General features: G+C 41.5%; 1 protein-coding gene across 3 annotated transcripts in view; it reads left to right on the top strand.

Annotated features, from left to right (window-relative positions):
- Window positions 1-22,473, top strand: part of SPRED2 (sprouty related EVH1 domain containing 2) — a 125,754-nt gene that overhangs the window by 66,285 nt on the left and 36,996 nt on the right. For 2 of the 3 annotated variants that reach the window (XM_053588216.1, XM_053588217.1), the window contains exon 2: window positions 20,922-21,099. In XM_053588216.1, coding sequence (XP_053444191.1) covers window positions 20,922-21,099 — 178 coding nt within the window. Of the gene's footprint in view, window positions 1-20,071; window positions 20,163-20,921; window positions 21,100-22,473 lie in introns of all 3 variants that reach the window. The other variant, XM_053588218.1, reaches the window with a different exon arrangement.

The following is a 22,473-nucleotide window of genomic DNA, read 5'->3' as shown; positions in this document are numbered from 1 at the left end:
ATTATAGCTTTCACATGATCTGAAAGATTGTTCTGCATAATTGGGAGGCTGTGTCTGCCTGTCTGACCCGCTCTCTTTCTTCCCTCCCTAAATTTAAACAATGCCTAACTAGTTAAAGTACATATCTTATTTATTTGAGTGTATTAAACATTCCTATCTGTGTTGACAGTCTATTCAGTGTCTCCTCGTATTTTTAAAAAATACCTCTTGAGTCCTGCTTGTTAGGGACAGATGCTATAGTCAGTTTATAGCTGTACTATTTATGCTTTCCTGGTCTGTCTGTCCAGAATGGCTAGGTCAGGACCTACAACACAACTGCCCACAAATTTGCCTAAGACTTAGCATTTGTGGAGCAGCCCAGTCTATGGCAATAAATCCCTGTTATCCCTCGGAGAACATGAAACAGATTGGGCTTCCCAAGCTGGAAGAATAGGCAGTCTTTATTTCTCTTCTTTCTGATAAAGCCCATAACATGATTTGTTTTCCTTGAGGTGTCTGAATTTTAAGCTGTTGGTTAATGCATTCGGTCTACACACTTAACTACATTCAGAAATTCATATAATTGAGAAGGCTAGCATGAAGGAGGTTTCTCTGGTTTGGTTCTGTTTGTTTCGTAGATTAAGGGGTACACTTTGTTTTAGAATGGCCAATTTGTTTTTGGAGACAGGACCATCTCCAAATTTCATTAATTTTGCATTCTATAAATGAAAGCCACCTGTTATGCTGTAACATGCTAATTATGGTAGAGGACAATAATGAGGAAGAACAGTATTTGAAATATGTGGGGGTTTTGCTAAGAATTTTCTTGCCCACATCTGTAGTGCTTATTTTTATATGTGTATGTGTATACATTCATATATAGTGCATGCTTAATAATAGCATTTGGTGTTATTAAAAAATACTTCAGATTCACAGGGCCCTCTTTAGTACTTTTTACTGACAATTTTGTTTAAGCTACTTTAAAAATGTTAGCTGGAACTAAAGCCCGTATTTTGCAGTGTTATAGTAAATGGAGTTCTCACTTGCAGCTTTGGTGAATTCCACACTCAGGTTTCGCTTTGTCAAAAGTTATCAGAAAAATAACATAAACTAATTAAAGGTAGAACACCTAATTCTCTGATTTCATCAAAACTTTAGGTTCCATTATTTCTTTTTTTTTTTTCCTTGAGGCCTACAGAAACTGATCATAGGAACGGTTATAAAAGCATTTAAAGTTCTTGATTTATTGGTGTTTTCTGTAAAAATGTCTTGTTTTCCTGAGTTTAATACTATGGAGACTTCAGACCCTGTCCAGATTCTTTCCAGAACAGCTTGGATTTCTTTCAGCTTTGGTTGCATTGCACACAGAACACACCACTGAGATTGGGCAATGCTAATCACTCAGAGGGTTGTGGCTGCCCCACCTCCTGGGCCCCTTTGCTGTTAAGCTCTATGAGCCATCAGACCAGAGAGACCACATAATTTTTAGACTCCTTCTTTCCCTTTTGAGGGAAAAAGAATACAGAACCAGGGCTAGTACCAAAGGTCTCATATCATTCAACTTGGATATCAATCAATAGATATTGAGTGTGACACTGCCAATGTTCAGAGCAATATGCTGTGTAGTGTTAAATTAAAAAATGCTTTCCATCCGAGCCCAGCCCTGTCTTTGTTTTAATTCCCACTCTACTGGGGATTCATCATTATTGGTGATAGATTCCTCCCTGGGTTTTCTTTTATTCATAGATTTACTGGAGTCTGTAATCCAGAGTCACTAATTCCTGCGTTTTATATGCAACTTTAAGCTATTCTTTTTCAGTTCTTCAGAACCTAACTCTTCTTGGATGGAAATCAAGAAAGAACTGCTCTTACTCAAAAATCTATCTGATTATTTTGGTGGCCATGTTTTCTGAGCCAAGTAGAGTGACATAACCTTGGACAAAAGATTTTTTTTTTTGAGCATTTGAATCCTAAAAGATTATAGTGTCCAAGACATTTTAATGGAACAGACTGTTTTTCCCAATTTTTGCTGGCTTAAAGACCTCTCCCCTTTTTAGTATCTATTAAAATTGTATTCTAATTGCTCAAAGCTATATGGGTTCAGTAGATGTTTCATAAAAACAGATTTATTTAAAATCGCTATAGATCATCTACTAACATTTCGGAATACTTACATGTATTTAGAGACCTGTTTATTAAGTCTGCAGTCCATGCTGCATGGTTATATGACCTATGCGTCTATGGCTATGGTGATGGCCCCTGCAGAAGGCTTGGCCCACCTGTTGCCTGTTATCCATTGTCTGCTGCGTCATTGTCCTCCCCAGATCTGGAGCTTATAGTCATTCTGGTGGGTAGGTCTGATAACACTTGTAGGTAAAACTTATATCATTACCTAGAAATAGCAACTTGCCCCTGTAACTCAGAAAAGCCAGAGGCAAGCATGGAACAGCCTTCTAAGGACGTGAAACTCACTCTTAAGAAAACACAAATGGGATGAATGACAACCCACTTATCAGACCAGCATAAACTTCTGTGAGTCCTGAGCATCCTTTCAGGTTTTAGTTTGCTGACAGCTTGTTGCTTCAACTGTGCCTGGATTTCCTTGTGATATATCTGGATAGTTATGGAAGCCATGTGCATTCCCATTTGGATTCTTTTTTTTTTTAGTGACAGAGTCTCACTTCATCGCCCTCCATAGAGTGCTCTGGTGTCACAGCTCACAGCAACCTCCAGCTCTTGGGCTTAAGGTGATTCTCTTGCCTCAGCCTCCCGAGTAGCTGGGACTACAGACGCCCGCCACAACGCCCAGCTATTTTTTTGTTGCAATTTGGCCAGGGCTGGGTTCAAACCCACCACCCTTGGTATATGGGGCCGGTGCCCTACTCACTGAGCCACAGGCGCCACCCTCCCAGTTGGGTTCTTAATCACTGACCTTTCTTCATACCTTTCACCATAGAGAAAGTGAATGCTTCAGAACGAGGCTGGCACTTCAGCTCTCTTAGAAAGAGCTTTTTGGCTTGGGATAAGAGTGGTACCTTCTTTGCTGCATATTCTGAGAATAGCCCAGAGTTAGCTGCATCATCTTCATAGAGTTCTGAGGGCAAAAAATTGAAACAAGATACTATCTCTTTCCAGATTTCCGCCAAAGAGATGACTTTTAGTTTTCAGTGCTAATTTATTCAGTTGCAAAGATTTTTCAGATTGGAGACGTCCAAGCTAGGTTTGGCTTTTTTGTGGTTTTGTTTTAAACACATGTTCCGTGTACCTAGCCAGTGGCCTGCTGTTGCTGTGGCCCCCGGGGATCTGCTGTTTGCCTGGGTCTCTTGAATTCCATTAAATGGAGCACAGACAGCGTGTGTCAGAAAGGCTGCTTGGGAAGGGTGAAAAGCAAAATTAGTGTCTGTGGGTGGGCATGTGTTCTCATCACATCACCAAAGAACTTCAATGTGCAAAATCTGGCAGGAACTTGTTCCAAAGAAAAATAAATCGGCCCCTTTTTTCTGCTTTGAGTAATATTAAAAAACATCACTAACCTCTAGGTGGAAGAAATGGAACTGTTAGAAAATCCCTTTGGTCGTGTGTGTGTGTTTAGTAATCTTTAAAATTGAGGTTAGAAAAGAAGAAATAAAAAGGTACTAATCATAAACCTTTTGGAGGGTTCTGTCACTTGTTTTGTAAACATGGTAAGCATTCCGTTAGAATATAAATTGTGGATTAAGGGAATTTGTTAGAGCTAACAATTAGGGGAAAATCTATTCTGTTTAACTTTCTTCTGTTGTTTTTGAAACTATTTTATAAGAAAAGCCATTTTTATCTCAGTAAAGCTAATACCAAAGGAAATGTTTGTGTTTTTCGTATGTTATCTGCCTGGTATTCCAAGGAACAAAGCAAAGGCAATATTTACATTTATATTTGAAGTGGAAGATTTTCCTTTTAGTTCCCTCAAGATTATCTTGCAAATTTGTTAATTGTTCTTCATAAGAAGACTACATCTTAGATTAAAGGATAGCTGTGATGTATGTAATTCGTACAGGAGGGACATATGTTACTTTTATAATTAGACGAAAGTTTAATCTTTTTAGTGGTAATGCTTCCTTACAGACTGCAGAAGTATTTGAGGTCCTTTATTTGCATATTTCAAGTGGCCTCTTTATTTTTCAGATTGTCTTTTTTTATTATAATAAAAAACAAAACATTGTCATTTTAGCCATTTCTCAGGGTACAGTACTTTTATAGATGTGGGTGTGCAATTGTTTTTTGAGATAGGAGTTGCCTTTTATTAAGTATTAAGGTTTGCTCTCTATATGCAAACTCACAAGAATAATTGTGTGAAAAATCATCAATATTTAGCCTTTTCAGTTTACACAAGAGCTTCCCAATACTGAGTTGCTCCCTGTAGGAAATTACAGAGTACTTATCAATTTTTGGTTGAGATGGCATATTCAGGGTGCCCTCGAGGGATTGTGACTTTCCTAGAGGACCAAAACATGTAAGTGTAGTCTTGAGAGGTGGCTGACCAGGAAAGAGATGAGCTGGGAGTTGTTCTCTTACCAACACTAAATAGGGTCCCTTTATTCTTTCTTTTGGTAATGAATGGCTTCAGGGTAGTATAATTGCACTCGGTTGGCCAGGCATACTGCCATCTGTCAGGAAGAAGGTGGCAGTGACAGCTTAGTTGACCTGTTTTGGGCAGTGTCTTTAGCCACCCCTGGATGTATATGACTTAAAACTTGGTTGGGCTCCCTGCTACTCATGTGTTGGCAATGGCCAGGAAAGCCCAACTTTGGCAGCTTCGCCACCCATCTCAATTACCTGCGAAGATCATGAGTCTTAAAATAAAATGCCTTCCAGTGCTTACACAAGCTGCTGGGCTTTGGGGAGGACCTAGCTCTAGTGTTTCTTGGAGGCTCTTTTTGAATCAAGTACTTCAAACTATAGGGTGCCCCGGAAAGTTTCCCCCAAAGTCTCCATTTATAAGGAAAATGGGAAGTTTTAGCTAAGTATATCTTTATTTACAAAATATTCATTACAAATTTTTGCAGAGATGGTGGACACGAAGAGAATATTTTGTAAATACTTTGTAAACTTTTTTAACAAATCCTATCCCTCTGTGTAGTCATCTAGTTAAGAATCCACTGCATCATGGCTATCCAGTGACCTCACACTTGCCTTAATGACGCACCAACAGCGACCCTAAAAAGTAACACTCTTGGGCGCCGCCTGTGGTTCAAAGGAGTAGGGCACTGGCCCCATATGCCCAGCCCCAGCCAAAACTAGGAAAAAAAAAAAAAGAAAGAAAGAAAAGAAACACTCTTCGCAGGAACCCTAATATTTGATATTTGTAAATGAAAGCGTTAATACAGATACCACTGATAAATGTGTATTTAAACAAGTCATTTTGGGCTCCCATAGCACAGTGGTTACAGTGCCAACCACATACACCAAGGCTGGCCGGTTCAAAACTGGCCCGGGCCAGCTAAGCAACAACTGCAACAAATAATAGCCGGGCATATTAAAAAAAAAAAAGTATGGGGCGGCGCCTGTGGCTCAGTCGGTAAGGCGCCGGCCCCATATACCGAGGGTGGCGGGTTCAAACCCTGCCCCAGCCAAACTGCAACCAAAAAATAGCCGGGCATTGTGGCCGGCGCCTGTAGTCCCAGCTACTCGGGAGGCTGAGGCAAGAGAATCGCTTAAGCCCAGGAGCTGGAGGTTGCTGTGAGCTGTGTGATGCCACGGCACTCTACCGAGGGCCATAAAGTGAGACTCTGTCTCTACAAAAAAAAAAAAAAAAAGTGGTGATTATAGAGAGACTGGATCTTAGTCCTTTACCTGTCCCTAATGTCAGGGACCTTGTACCATTGTGGTGGGCACCTGTAGTCCCAGCAATGTGGGAGGCTGAGGCAAGAGAATCACTTGAACCCAAGAGTTTGAGGTTGCTGTGAGCTGTGACGCTAAGGCGTTCTACCAAGGGGACATAGTGAGACTGTGTCTCAAAAAACTAACTAACTAAATAAATAAACAAGTCATTTTGAGTTTGAGTGTTCAGGTGCTTGATTTTTATTGGTCTGCTTCCTTGTTTAGGTATAAAGACTTCTCAACTTTATTAGGATATTGGCTATTAGAGCCATTGAAAAATCCAGTGGTGGTGGCCCCTGTGGCTCAAGGAGTAGGGCGCCGGTCCCATATGCTGGAGGTGGCGGGTTCAAACCCAGCCCCGGCCAAAAACCACAAAAAAAAAAAAAAAGAAAAAAAAGAAAGAAAAATCCAGTGGTGCCAAATTCCAGGGACCTGCAAAATGAAACCTAAATCAGTAGTCTAAGAATTCTTCCTTGCTTACCTTCTCTCTCCCACCTCACACCTAGATTGGAAAGCTCTTCTCCAAAACCCAGCTAGAGCTGAGTGGAACTGGCTTTGCTGTTAAGGAGTCTATCAGTGGAAACATTTGGGGATAACAGTATTTTACAAATTGGTTAGGCTTTTATGGGCTGGATTGGGAACTCCACCCACCACTCACCATTTTACATTTTTCTGTAGGGAAAATATGTTCCAGTTTCAAACAACTGATTTCTGAGAAGTCTTTTGAACCAGGACGCATTTATCACATTAAAATATCTGTAAAAATGTCCGTCCCCATTTTTGAGTTAAACAGTGGCTGTGTTACCTTTTCCTGACATTTTCTCCTTTCTGTGAACGTAGTGAAGGTTGAGCCTGGAGAGTTTGTATTGAGTCTACCCATAAGGCAGATAGAATGAACTATTTGAAAGAAAAGAGGCAGAACTCTCTTCTCTTTTTTGCCTGCATTTGTAACCCATTAGGGTTTTTCTTCCAGGAGGCTAAAGAGACTGTCATGTTTGTGGATGCTATAGACTCAACTAGATGACTAGGAAATACCTATTTTTAAAATAAAGGATCTTATTAAACTTAGTAGAACTCAATTTTAATCATTTGCTTGCTTGTTCAAAATACTTTGATAGACCAGCTTGGCTCCTGGGAACTTTATAATTGCGTAATAACACTTGCAGTGAGAGATTGTATCTGTTGGTTTGTGGTGGTTTCAGGTCTTTGTGGTCTCAAGTTTTGTTCTGTTCAAAAGATGTTTTCGGTTACATTCTACTGCTGGAAGTTTTCTGATCTGCTTTTGTAGAATATTTTACTTTAAGGCCATTTTTTTTATAACGCCAAGTTTACAAAGGGACCAATGTTGAAAACAGACCTCATTCTACACATGAAGAAGTTGAGGCTGGGTAGTAGAGGCAGTGGTGTCTCCCATAGTCGTGAGGAGGAGATAGGTGGTGGAAGTTAGGTCTCCTGACCCACAGCACTACTTATGCTGACAGACCCAAAAAGCGATCACCTCTGTGGGTGTGCAGCCTGCCAGTAGGACTTCCCTGCCCCCCTCCTCAGCTCTGTCATGTAACTGTGTTATCAGTAACCCGTGTACTTCTTCATTTCTCCTTATAATTCCTCTTATGGTTGGTAAATTTTGAGAAACCAAAAAGAATAATTTCTCTTATATCCTTCAAAGTACCACGCTCAGGTATGGGGACCTCTGCCACAACACGGGGCCCTTAAAAAAAAAAAAAAGGGAGTATGGGGTGATTAGAGAGAGACCGGATCTTAGTCCTTACCTGTCCCTAATGTCGGGGACCTTGCGCATATTCCTTCTGCAGTCTGGATTGTTAACTTTTCCGTCTGAGTGAGAGGTCTGGAGTAGATGGTTCCTACGAATGTTTCTGACTTCAAATGTGTTACTACTAACTTGAAGGTCTAAACTCTACCCTCAGCCCCACCTCTATTCCACTCTCTACTTGGGAAGCAAAGAAGCAGTCCAGTATTTTTCAGGGGAATCAGTGCCTCCAGCATGTCTTGCTTGTTTCTTTGTGTGTTTAGCTTCCTATCTCTAAGAAGGGAGGTGACAGCGTCCCAGAAAGAAAGGAAATTAGTCATTCTTGTCACCTGAAATGGTATCGAGTCCACCAGGTCTGCTGGGAATATCAACAGTGAGGTTCTTAAAAACTCTATCAACTTACCCTAGCCCGACTGGCTCGAGGGTTAAATTATCACCTCCTTTTGTTTGAAAACAGGTTTCATCAAATACTGGCTAGTAAAGGATTTTGTAGGTTAAGAATTTGGTTTTAACATAGTGTGGTGAAGTAATTTCCTGACCTTTTGATCATGGTTTATTTTCATGGGGCACATAATGGGTAAAAAAATGGGAATTATGACCTGCATCAAAGAAAGAGAAGTAACCAGACTGTTTAATACTATTATCAGCATCTTGTAGGTTTTGTACTGATCTCAGTTTAGAAATATAGCACTGTAGGGCAGCACCTGTGGCTCTCGGCAGTTAGGGTGCCGGCCCCATATACCCAGGGTGGCAGGTTCAAACCGGCCCTGACCAAACTGCAACAAAGAAATAACCAGTCATTGTGGCGGGCGCCTATAGTCCCAGCTATCAGGAGGCTGAGGCAAGAGAATTGCCTAAGCCCAAGAGCTGGAGGTTGCTGTGAGCTGTGTGATGCCACAGCACGCTACCAAGGGCGATGGAGTGAGACTCTGTCTCAAAAAAAAAAGAAATATAGCACTGTAGATTCACTCACTCTTCTTCCTTATGAAAATTTTCAAATGTTCAGAAAAGTTGAAAGAAATGTATGGTCAATACCCACATGCCCGCCACCTGCAGCTGGTGTTCTGCTGTTACTGCGTTATCACACACACCTGTGTGTCCATAGACCCATCTTTCTCTATCCAGGAGTGATGGGATTTTTTTAGATGCATTTCAGAGTAAGTTGCAGATATCAGTTTGTTTCTTCCTGAGCATTTCAGCATGTAGGTCATTAAGTACTCTTTTCTTTTGTTTTCTCCAATAATGAAAAAGAAAGCAAAAATATTCTGGAAAAAGTCAGGCATAGAAGTTCAAGGGCTGCCGTTTAAAGCCCTGAATTGGAGATTATTCACTTTAAACAACTCCCTTTGCCATTTGTGTTTTGAAGTACCAATTTTTCTATTACATGTCGGCTTTAATGTGGTGAGAGTTAATCTTGTTTAGTAACCCGACATTTCCATGAGCTAGCCTTTGGAGTTGAAATGTGGATCGTAAATACCGTTGTTTTTTGTTTGGTTGGGTTTTTTTTTGGAAGGGTGTGTTAAACAGAGAAAGTCAAAGAAAATTATTGCTTTCAGAGTAAAAAGCAGAAGAAAGGGCTCTTAAGGGGTGGGTTATTTTGTTTAAGTTGGTAATCCTTTGATCTTGATTAATTATGAACTCCACTGAACTTCAGGCTCAGTAAAGCAGACAGACAATAAAAGCAAAATCATAAACCTAGATTCAGACTTTGGCCTTTCACCTCCCAGCACTCCATTGCCCTTCTTCATGCTGCGTAATCACCCTGAAACTCGGACCTTTGGAACGAACCATTTTCAGTCTATAAGAAGTAGATGCATTCTTTTTTGGTTTGAATAAAATAACTTTTATTTTTTAAAGTATGCTTATGCCAAAGTTACTTACGTTTTGGTAGGTTTTGACAAAAATTCAGAACTATTTCCAGTAGATACCTTGGATGTTAATGAACTATTATGATCAAATCTTCTCATAATTTTCTTTTCTTTTTGAGACAATATGACTCTGTCGCCCTCTGTAGAGTGCAGTGGCATCACAGCTCACAGCAATCTCTTAACTCTTGGGCTTAAGCTGATTCTCTTGCCTAGCCTCCCAAGTAGCTGGGACTATAGACGCCTACCACAATGCCCAGCTATTTTCTGTTGCAGTTGTCATTGTTGTTCAGCTGGCCTGAGCGGGGTTTAAACCCACCAGCCTCAGTGTATGTGGCTGGCACCATAACCACTGTGCTACAGGCGCCAAGCCATTCTCATACTTTGAAAAACATGATTTAACAGGCTTTAAAATATCCACATTAGTCTTTAGAGAAGTCATGTAAAATGTTTTTTAAGATGCTATAGTAAGAGTACAATAAAACACACATATACACATCTATATTTATGTTGTTACTTTAGTAACAGTCTACAGCAGATAGGATTCCTGGATGTGACAGGTTAAGGAGAGAGGAATGGAAGCAGACAGAGGAACATGGCCAGTTGGGTTTGGAAGCCTCATCTGGTATTGCCTTGGAAGCCAGAGCCTAAATCTGAATTATCTACCTTGTGCTCATATAACCCTCGTTTGGAACAGTGCCGAGAATCATTTGATGTGAGGCTTTAAAAAAAAAAAAAAAAATCTTTAAAAATTTAAAGATAGCCCATAGCTCAATAGAACGCCAGCTTCGTTCACCTGGGGTGGCAGGGTCTGCTAAACAAACAAAAAAATTTGTTTTTAACTTTCTTGAATTAAGTGGAACTGTAATTTTTTATAATCTTTTTAAATTATATTACATTTTCATTCCAATCTAAGGAGCTATTGTTGGAGGATAGTATGAGTTTAATTTCTTGGAGCCAGTATCTTAACACTCAAAAATAATTTTAAGTGCATTCCAGAGCCTTGAAGTAAGGTCATTTACCCACTGTACAGATGCTTGACTGATAGGGAGGTCTTAACTGGTTGGCCAGGAAGTGTGCCCAGGAATCTCCAGCTCCCTGGTCCCCCAGGGCTGGAAAATTAGGATTTCTGCTATTAGCAAGGATCAGAGCAAAGAGTTTTCCGAATTTCCAGAAAAAGTTGTCACTTTCTTCACTGATTGTAATCACCAGCTACGTGCCTGTCCGCCAGCTCTGTGGGCTCAGCTCTCCTTCTTGGCTGGGTGCATCACTCCCCTCAAAAGGTTCTTGCTCAGGAAAGCCATGTTGACACAGGGAGAGTTGCCAAAGAGGCTTTTTTTTTTTTTTTTAATCTGCCTTAAACACAACTTCTAAAACTGCCTTTTCAGGTGCTGAAGCTTTCAGCAAACACTTCATTGTCCAAGTTTAAAACTGCCCGACGTTATGGTTTTAGGCCGTCCATGAGCAGAACAAACCTCCTGCCTCTATCTTTATTATACCTCCATTGTAAATGATCAGTCATTGTGGATACATTTAGTATTCTTGCGGTTGTGGAATTTAAGTGCTAATTTTGAATGTTGTTAGAAAGTTTCGTTGGTTTTGTTTTGTTGTTTTGTTTTAAAAAAAAAAAAAAAACTATAGCTCTGTCCTTAAGACAATTTGATATATTAAAGTAGGTAAAATTAAAATGTTTTTATTAAGACTTTAATCCAAAAAATGAGAGCAATGTTGGTAGACTCCCACTGAATTGCTCTTTTCCTATGCAGGATTTATGCTCGTTCAAACTGCAGGAGACAGACACTTAGAGGTGAAATTAAAAATTGAGTTTCAAACACAGTAGTACAGTAGAGTGAGTGTAATACGACTTTGTAAACCTTGCTGCAAAGGAAACCACAAAACCAGCATTTTAGGAAGTAATTTCCAGCATACGTGGACATTGCCATGCCATCGCATCACCCGACCTATCTTCACGTCACAGTCTGTCCAGATTTGCCCCCAGAATTGAGGTTCCCTTGCGGGGGAAGGGAGAGCATCACAAGCTCCCACCCACATCTGCCCTGTGGGCTTTCCAGGCTCTCTGGGGCTGCCAGTCCACGCTCCCGGGCTGCGGGATGTCAGGGAGCTCTAATTGCCTGCTGGTATTTCCCCAACTATTTCCTCAAAGGCCTCTTAAGCCTCTGTAAAGCTTCCATGTTTAACTACCAGCCCTGATCTTTGTTCCTTTGTGTCTTTGTTTCATTTCCTTTTCTTGGCCATTATGGGTCACAGGACACAGCAGTAAAGAAAGAGGGAGAGGCCAGATGTGAACTGCACACTGCCTGGTACCCTTGACTTGGGAGAGCCAGGCCGAGGATCCGTTCCATTCCCAAAAGCAAGTGTAGCACAGGTGCTGTGAGCCCTACAAGAGTACGTGCCAGAACGTGCGGTGTGCTTTATGCTCTGGCTCTGGTGGCTTGAAGGCGTAAGGCAGCACTCAGAGATTGGGAAGTATATAAATATATAGTGAATTGACACTAAAAATATATATGATAGAGGCATGTAAGTTTGCTAAATCAGCACTGTGTGTTAAACAAGGCTTATATTTTTAATCATAATTGCTAACTTATAAAAATGGAAGCTGTTAGCTTATTAAAAAAGGACTTTTTCAGTAGGAAAATAAAATACTAGAGATCTACGTGTAATACACTTTGAGTTGCTGGGACTGGTTCTAAAGAATGATTTATATGTTATTAAGTTTAACAAATCATTTATATTTCAAACATCAGTTGCGCTACCGGTATGTTTCATGGTAATAGAGGAAACGGCCCCTTTTAATATGTGCACTGGAAAATGGTGTGTGGGTGAGTGGCTTTATTTATCCATTTCAGTGTAGCTAGGTAGCATGAACAACAAAGATGCCAGGCTTATCTTGCGAGTGACCTTGAAAGACAGCAGGACTTACTGGCTTGTGGTGCAAGGCTACAGTAGGGATTCCTAAAACATTTCCTTCTAGCTTTACTCAAGATTCCAAACTTAACACAGAGAGAAGGAGGAAAACCTATTCATACCCCTTCTGGGGCTCCCCGTAACCAGCATCATTAACTTTCATCCTAATTTGCTCCTGGATGAAGGTTACATCCTCACTCGTTGTAAGATAAGGACCACCTCCCCTCCACACACCTTTTGGGTACCCTGTTCCATACTGAGGTTCCATTCCTGAAAACTCATTTTATACCATTAAAAATGGCCTAAGTTGATAACAAAGACAAAACATATCAAAGCTATGTTGTAATCCTCTAGCGGGGGAGAGGGGTTACATGCATGGGCAAGATTATCTGTGGCATTTCAGAAGAGTGAGGATGCAAGGTTACCTCTTGGTAAATCTAGTCATTAGCAAGGTCCCCTGGCACTGTGAGTTCAGATTTAGATGTTAGTGCCTGTTTGAATACATGGGTTCGTTAACTAGCAGTTTTGAGTGACTATCCATCAAGTATGTTCTGTAGCAGGTTTTACTGATGTTCAATAATTTGGGGGCTACTGCTCTTTATGCCCTTCAACTGATCTCAGCCCACTTTTCATCTTCCCCTACTCTATAATGCAGACCCCTTCTCTTTTTGAAGCAAATATTTAATGTTTAGAAAATTTCTTCTCTCCTTCACAATACTATTTACCAGTATTTGAGAGGGGAGCTGGTGCCTTTGCCAGAATTAGCCACTACCACATCTGGCATCTTTGCTAGCGAGTCTTTCTACCACAGGCATTAGTGGGCTTTTCTTAACACTGCCCTGTAATGGCCTAACCAGGGCGTATTTTGGTAGCGGCCTTATTTCCTGTGACATTAAGCTTGTACAGAGCAGAAAAGTATGTTACCACCAAGTATAAAACTACCTTATGTATAACTTTCCTTGCCCATAAACTTCTAAAAACCAGGGCAGTCCACTTTTAAAAAATTCTTAAGCAGTTGACACTTAAAAATGAGCATCCACAAAACCACTACCCAATTTAAGTAATTCGAATGTGACCGGTCCCTTTGGCTGCTTAACACATTTGATTCTATACTGAAATATTCTGTTGATTCTTTTTTTTTTTTTTTTTGTAGAGACAGAGTCTCACATACCACCCTCAGAGTCTCACATACCACCCTCAGGTAGAGTGCCATGGTATCACACAGCTCACAGCAACCTCTAACTCTTGGGCTTATGCGATTCTCTTGCCTCAGCCTCCCGAGCAGCTGGGACTACAGGCGCCCGCCACAACGCCCAGCTATTTTTCTGTTGCAGTTTGGCCGGGGCTGGGTTTGAACCCGCCACCCTCGGCATATGGGGCTGGCGCCCTGCTCACTGAGCCACAGGCACTGCCCTCTGTTGATTCTTTTTGAAAAGATCACTAGACATATGTATTTTATGTCCACATTTATTTTATACACACATACATTTTAAACACGTAATTCGATGAAATCAAAGAGGCTTTATGAATCTTTAAGCATGAGGAAGCCTGGGGCCAGGAATGTGATTAAAATAAAGTGAGTGTGCCTGGCTCCCCAGGAGAAGTTGGTGTTATATTTGGCTCTGCTGGCGTCTGGGAGTTGGGCTGGAGAGGCTGGGATCTTGGCTAATCCCTCTCAAGGTCTGGTGAAGTGGAGAAGAGTGGAAGGGAGGCTGGGAGGAAGTGCATCTAAGGCTGTGCATAATGGAGAGATAAAGGGGCCTGTAATCAGATAAGGGCTGGCATGGGAAATATTTATGGGGGTTATAAAAGTCTCAGCCTCCGTCCTACAAAGGTGGGGGTTGGTAGCAGAGAGCTCCGTCCCAGTCAGGTCCCATTGCTTTCTTCCACAGGTGTGCCTGTAGTGAGCCATCACACCTGGCCTTTATAAGCCCGACTTCCACTGATAATTGCTGGAAGTCCGTTTCAGATTTTCTCCTATTGTTGAGGGCCTGGCAGCTCCCCTGCCCCTCTGCTCTCTGACAGCAGAGGAGGGGAGGCAGTCTGGAAACCCACTCCTCAGGGGCCAGGGAATCTGCTATTTGAAGGGCCTGTTTTTGTAATCAAGGTCAGCCTTCTGCAAAAATAATGCTGGCTTCAACTTATCAAACTTCTCTGACTCTGGCACTTGTATCACTGCTTTTAGTCAGCAGGGGAGATCCTGTGTTCATTTTGCAAAGGAGGAAAGTGCAGTTCAGAAAGTGGTTTCTTCAGCTACTGAGAAGGTCGGGCCCTGCTGGCCTGTCTGGCCCTGAAGCACACTCAACTGCCTAAGCACCAGTTCCTACCACCCTTTGCTTCACTTTTGTTACGTGGCCCATTTGAATCTGGAGAAAACTTAGAACATAAAGGCCTGAGATCTTTGATTGATTTGGGGTGCTAATCCAGCTTTGAAATTATTTCTTTGCCCATCCTCATCCTCTCTCTCATCCCTCAAACTCCCTGCCTGTGCTCACAGCACACACAGTCCCCAGCTGTCATCTCTGAGTCCTCCATATCCTCCATATCCCCATCCTTTAGCATACAAACTACTGTACACTTGCTGGATACAAGAATTAAGTTGGTTGGAGTGAACTGTCAAGGGCGTACATCTGCTGTGAGGGGACACAGGGAACCCTGAGTCTCTGGCCTCCGTAATTTGCTGATTCCTCTTTGTGTAAACTTGGACCAGTCATTTTATCTCTCTGAACCTCAGTTTCCTTATTTATAAAATTGAGATAATGTCTTTTATTTTATAGAATTGTAAAGATGGAATGGCAAAAATTTGAAAGTATAAAACCTACTGTGAACATAAATTGTAAGCCACAATATGAACATAAAGTATTATGATTACTGAAAAAAAAAAAAAGAAATTATTTCTTTGCCTTCCTATCCTGACACAGGATGCCTCCTGCCTCTTTTATATATGAGTGATCCAGTAAGTCCTATTTTTACAAATAGATCCATACGTTGAGAACACAAAGCCTTTTCTTTAAAGAAACGACATTTAAAATGGAAGGCACCCCAAGTCCAGCCAGTTTGACTCTTGGCACACCTGAAGACGATGGTATCATTGGAGCAGTGGCCATCAAACACCAGTTCATAACCATATGAGTTGTTTGGGGCAGTTCTGCTCCAGTTCAGACACCGGGGCTCCATTCAGTTGGTGTTTGGACCCATGTCTGAAGCTTTACCAGGTGCGCACCAGTACAGCAGTTATCCATTTCCAAAGCATTTTTTCTTTTTAATTTCTTGTTTCTTCAATTTTTCTTTTTAATGTCATCGTTATTGACAATGATAGCATGTTTTGAAATTTTTTTCTAAGGCATACCAGCAGCATTTCCCTTTTGCATCTGGACAGCTGCCATAGCTCAGTGGGTAGGGCACCGGCAACATACACCCAGGCTGGCCAGTTCAAACCCAGCCCAGGCCAGCTAAACAATAGTGACAACTGCAACAACAACAAAAAAATAGCCAGGCATTGTGGCGGGTGCCTGTAATCCCAGCTACTTGGGAGCCTGAGGCAAGAGAATTGCTTAAGCCAAAGAGTTTGATATTGCTGTGAGCTGTGACAGCACAGCACTCTACCAAGGGCAACATAATGAAACTTTGTCTCAAAAAAAGAAAAACTGAATCTACCCTTGCCCTTCCTGCTCCCATTTCCCCCCTCAAACCCTGCATCTGTTTTAAGCAGATGTTGTTTAATTCTTTCCAGAAAGAGGGGCAGGGAAGGTGGCCCGGGAGTTTTTGGTAGTAGAGGCCATTGTCATTTGTGTTCTGGGTGGGGTAAAGGGCCTGAGTGACATAAACATGCCACAGATAGGAAGCATTTGGCACCCCGCCATGCAGCTGGATTACCAGACAGGCCTCACAACTTTCAGTGCGGCACTGCGTCCCCTGGTTTGTTTTAAATAGCCAGATGCCTCTGGTAATGTGGGCCATCGTACAGGGGGGACTTCTGCGCCCTAAACCTACACCCCACACAGAGAAGTCTAAACCCTCAGGAAGGCACTAGATAGGAGGAATCGGGGCCGGAGCAAGGATGCCACAGAGGGCCACGTTCCCTAACAGCCCCTGTAGGCTGGCAGCAGGGGAGCAGGATATTTTTTTAAATCTCTGATAAATGATTACTTTTTTGGGAAATACGTCTACAGTACTAACATTAAGTCATGCAAACTTCCCTTTTTCGTGTTTACTTCATCTCCTCAAAGAAAGGGAGAGCAGCACACAGCTGCCACACAGAAAAAGCAAAAGCGTGTTTTAACAGGAGGTGGGGGAGTTTCTGTTCTTCACCTTGGCCATTTCCTGTTGAGATGAGTCCACAGGACACACACGGAAGATCTGAGAAAACTGTGTTGCATGTTGGAGAATCACAAATCCTGGGCCCCCAGGGTTTTCTGAAGTGAAGAAAGGTGTAGGAAAGAAAAAACGATGGCTATTCTCCAGAATCGTGTGCAGTTAATCTAAACAAATGTTATAAAATATTCTTAATCAATCTTTAGGATCTGAAGGAATAGGTATATTAAATCCTGAAATGAGGGAATTAGTAATACACGTGCATGTGCATCTTGTGATTTTTTTTAATGTACTTCTATATACAGAACCTGTGATTTTTATTCATTTTTCTTGTTAATGAAAAGGAAATCTTTACTCTTGTCCCAATTAAGCTATTGTGGTTCATAAGCAGATGAACACTTTATATTTTTATAGGGAATCTGTTAGCTGCAAATACTTTTTTTAAAAAACCTGCTTATATTGTGTATTTAACCCCTTCATTCCACAGCCTATTACATATATGACACCATTCTAGGCTCTAGGACGGTGTTTTTCAACCTTTTAATTTCATGGCATACTTGAACCTATCGTTAAACTTCCACAGCACACTTACTATGTTGATAAAAAAAAAAAAATAAGAGTTAAAAAAGAATATATTTACTGTTCTTTGAACTGCTTTCGAAAATAGTTTAATTAACAATCTTTAAAATTTTTCGCAGCACCCCTAAGATCCTCTCATGGCACACCAGTGTGCCATGGGCATAGGGGTTGAAAATCACTGATCTAGGGATATAGCAGTGAACAAAAAGGGCAAAGTCTCTGCTCTTGTGGAATTTGTATCCTTCTAGGTAAACAGATATGTTGTAGGGCAAGCACGGTTTTAGTAGCATGTAGAAAGATAAAGGGTGAGAAGATTTAAGAGGGGTAGCTTTATATGGAAACTTCCACAGGGAAGTCATCTATGATGTAGAACCTTGGGCAGAGTCCTGAATGAAATAAAAGAATGAGCCTATTTGGTGTGTGGGGAGTAGGATTTTAAATACATAGTTGACATAGCAAATGCAAAGGCCCTGTGGTAGAAGTGTGCTTAATACTTGGGTCACTGAAGTAGAATGAGGAGAGTAGTGGGCAAGGCCAGATTTTTTCTTTTACTTAGAGTAATACAGGATACTACTGGAGGTTTGTTGGAGTAGAGTGTAGTGGTCTGACTTACTGTTCTGTTTTTGGGAAAGCTGGGCAAATGTGGAAGTAAGGACACCAGTCTGGAGGCTGTTGCAGTAATCTCGGTGGAAGGTGATGGCAGCTAGATCAGATCAGTGGGATGGGTGTGATAAAAAGTAGACCCTGAATATATTTTAAAGAGAGAATCAGAAGGATAGGAAAGTGTTGGAATTAAGAATTCAATCTGAAACATGTTGATTGAGATGCCCATTAGACGCTTGATCTTACTGGTCTGAAGCTGGCGAAGAGATCTGGTTGGGAAAGTAAATCGGATTGCTGTTAGCATACGGAAGGTATTTAAGTGGAGGAGTAAGCCCCAGCTTGGATCCTGGAAAGTTTAGCCACAGTTACAGGAGGAAAGGCAGAGAGTGTAGTATACAAAGTAGTAGGCATAGTGGTGGGCACGAGGGTAAAGCCTCTTCCAATTGTGTCTGTTTTCTCATCAAAGTTAAAGTAAGCTCAAACATCGTCTGAGAGTGAGGGGGTAGGAGGCTGTGTGAAATAGTCTTCATGGGGACAGATCAGGGAAATGTAGCAGGATGCCAGGTGCCACTTAAGGACCCACTTGAGGCTGGTGTTTACGACTGCAAGGCCTGTAAGCAGAGTAGAGCGGGGTTTTCCCTCTCACCGTGTTCAACAGACTGGGTGAGAGCATGGAGTAGGTAGATGTAGGATCTAACCAGGTTGGGGTGGTGCCAGGCACTGACAGTGAGGAAAGAGAGGGCAAAGAGATGGTGATAGGCAGTGGACCTTGTCGGGTAGATAATCAAGTGAGGACATGAGGGGTCTGGAGGACAGGGTTTACATGGTCAGAATAGATTGCTGGTCCCAGCAGAAATATTGGAGCTTGGAGGAAGGAGCTACAAAGTCAGGAGATGGGGGTTGGAGAGCAGGATGAGGCTGAGGGCAATGGCTCACGCCCATAATCCTAGCACTGAGGGAAGTCAAGGCAGGGGGTGATTTTTTTTTTTGAGACTAGGAGTTCAAGACCAGCCTTGACAACATAGTGAGACGCTGTCACTGTCGCCAGGTGTGGCGGTATGCACCTATACTTTTAGCTACTTGAGAGAAGCTGAGGCAGGAGGATGACTTGACCCCAGGAGTTCAAGGTAACAGTGAGCAGTGATGGCACGATCGTACTCTAGCCTGAGTGATAGAGTAGAGATACTATCTCTAAAATGATAATAATAAAAATAGTATAAAATTGAGATGGTACACATACTGGTAATGACAAAATCAAGGGTTGACCTGGGCATGAACGGCTAACGTTAGGTATGTAAGACCAGGGTGTGGAAAGGGAAGAGTCCCACAAACTGAGAGGCCAAGGAATTGGAAGAATCCTCCGAGTCAATAGTGAAATTATCAAGAATTGTGGCAGGGATCACTGTGGTGGGATGGAGGGACAGTGAACTCAGATGCTAAGGTCTTTAAGGAATGGGGGTGGGGGGTGATCCAGAGGTCTGTAGAGATTGAAGAAAGGTTGTGAGGGGCATGAACAGATTGTATGAGCTACAGAGGAACCAGAGGGAGGACAGATAGCCTGTACCCGTGGTCAGCGCCCTGCCCCACGTCTAGGCCCAGTGGGCAAAGATGTGGAAGAGGGAAAGCTGCCTTGTGAGAAAGGGCCGCAGAGGAAGGCCACAGCTCAGCCGAGAGCGCATTTCTGGTGAAAGGAGCGTGTGTGAGGTGGGGGGCAGGGAATGGGGAGGTAGTGTTCAGTATGTACAGAGTTTCAGTTTGGGTTGATGACAGGGTTTTGCAGGTGAATGGGGGTTGATGATTGCACAACGATGTGAGTGCAGTTAATATCACTGAGCTTGTATTCATAAAAGTGGTTACAATGGTACAGTTTATGCCGTCTGTCTTTGCCTTGGTGAAAAATAATGGAAGCAATGGTCTGAGGAGGAGATGAGCAGGTAAGGGCAATGAGGGACCTTAGGGAGAGGAGAATGGGAGCGGTGCTGGGTCACAGTGGAGGGCAGACCACCGGGGTTGTGGAAAGTCCAGTGGCGCTTTGCCTTTGTGGGTGAGCAAAGTAAGCACAGGTGTGGGGCACGGGGTCTGTCTACGTGGTCCCTGGCAGATATCGGTGGCCAGGTTCTGAGCACTGGGGACAATCTCCTCTACCGGCTTCTGTTACTTTGTGTCTTTGTTTCCCTAGAATCTGGCACAGCGCCTGATGTATACAACACACGGAATATATGTTTAAATGACTAAACAAATGAATTCTATCCAAAGAAAGAAAACGGCAAGTAAGAATGTAATGGCCTTGCTGAAAATCAAATGTTATTTCCCCAAAAAGTGATAAAGAATGAAAAGAAACTAAGAGTTGGTCTCTGGAGGAAAAAGATTTTTGACAAATGTGCAAAAGAACTTATTGCGAAATTGAAGTTTTAGATAGGAAAAAAATAAAATCATGAACAGAAGCCTGTAAGTGTGTAACGGGTTATTTGAATTGAAATGCTTTCCCACCTATATAAGTGATTTCATGGTGAATTTGTGAGTAGGAGTGGATTATTATCCTATTGTGTGCTAAATTAGAATATTAGCTTTATAAAATGTTAAGACTTGGTCATTTGTTGTCAACTAAGTTTAAAGGTTTGAGACCATAAAACCCTCTTCAATTAATGGGTTTGTATCTTTCCATCCTATAGAGATTAAATTGCAGAGATCAGCTTGTTTTATTATTAATACTTACACCCTGAAACTGGAAAGTATTATACCAGCACACATCTTCAAAGACTCGCAAGTATTTTTTTAATTACTAGACATCCATTAAATATTTTTTTAAGATACCTTTTTAAAATTTTACTCTTATATTCAGTTTAAGTGTCTTGCTTTTTCCCTAAAGTTGAGATGGGCTACCTTTTAAGTTTGTTCCCAGGTACAGATTTGATTTTCTTTTGATAAATCCAGAAAAGTGCTGGCTGGTGGCCAACTTGCATTGTGAAACGTGTTCCGCAGCTCCAGACCATTGTCATGCCCCGTTCTTCTTGTTGTTGTCGTTTTAGTGACAGCTATATTGTGCGTGTCAAGGCTGTGGTTATGACCAGAGATGACTCCAGCGGGGGATGGTTCCCACAGGAAGGAGGCGGGATCAGTCGCGTCGGGGTCTGTAAGGTCATGCACCCTGAAGGCAGTGGACGCAGCGGCTTTCTCATCCATGGTGAACGACAGAAAGACAACCTGGTAATGGTAGACGTACCACACACGGGTTAAACTAGCAACGGTGGTTTCTTTGTGTTAAAGCACGGCTATCTTCCCGTTTTTTATTTTCTTTCTCTGATTTCAAACTCTTACAAAGCTTCAAAAGTTAGAACTCTGAGCCAGGGCCAAATTGCAAAACATGACCCTCCCTTTCCAGCAAAGGTTCTTTTGAACACACACCGTATAACTCAGACGATTGGGAGCTTATTTGGCTGTCTTGTTTGTCGTTAAGTAAGATATCTTTCTGTCACTGTAAGAAGGTATTAAAAACGAAAGAGTGTCCTCTGTTATGAATCATAGTTGTATTGAGCTCTGTGAAGTCAGAGTTTTAAAAATGTGCGGTTTATGGTGGAGCACATCACTAAGGAAGGTTTGGGTGAAGGTAAAATGCAAAGGTGGGATATCATCTAACATTTGGCTACTTCTAATAAATGTTTGTCTAAAAGATACTGCAGCTTTTATTTCAGAAGCTAATGAATTGAACATGTTTGGGGAAAAAGTAACAAAAAGCATCACACTTCTATAAATAATTATGTACGCTTACGTATAAATACTTTCAAGAGTAAGCATTAGTTCAAAATGTAGATTCCTAAAGGAACTTGAATATCCAGTTCTGTGTTATGAAGGAATCTGTGTGATAGGAAGCAAAGCTGAATATGCAAAATCTGTTTATGTTAATGGGCCTAAACACAGAAGAAGACTCCTGTCCATGTTTGATCACGGAGTGTACACTCCAGAGCCACCGAATGATTCAGAATGTGCAGGATTGTACACAGTCTCACAGAAAAAATGCAAAAATACCTCAGGACTATGTTACATTTGAGACCCTTTACTGCAGCATCTGTTGAGTTTATGTGTCAAATGTACAAATTTAATCTTTTGCAACCACTTCTTATACTTTAAAAAAGTTACAAAATGGATAAGACAGAACAATTTGTAAATTTTATCTATGGCTTAACAGAAATGCTGTTTTCACACTTGATTCATTTCTGAAAATTTAAAGAGGGAATGTAGCTAATTTTAAGAAGTATCTATTCAAGAAATTCCCTGTATAATAGTCAAATAGTAAAAATATTCTTGTGTTTATAGCACTTTTCCAATAAAGGCAATTTAACTGTATTACCGATAAAAAGTAAAATGACATTTATCTAGTATCATATGCTAAGTACAATGCTAGCCATTTGGTTAGGTTGTATGAATAACTGTATCCTTACAGCAGTCTGTATAATTTTAATTGAGGAAATTCAAATTCAGAAAAATTCCTTATTCTTGGTGATCCATTTTGGGGGTCTAGAACTAGTATTTGATACCTTTGTCACTCTGACTCCAAAACGAAATCAGAATCACAATTGTTAG

The sequence above is a fragment of the Nycticebus coucang genome, chromosome 4, assembly GCF_027406575.1.
Source record: "Nycticebus coucang isolate mNycCou1 chromosome 4, mNycCou1.pri, whole genome shotgun sequence".
NCBI lineage: Eukaryota > Metazoa > Chordata > Mammalia > Primates > Lorisidae > Nycticebus > Nycticebus coucang.
The sequence above is the reverse complement of the archived record's forward strand: the minus strand, read 5'-3'. Positions and strand labels throughout refer to the sequence as shown.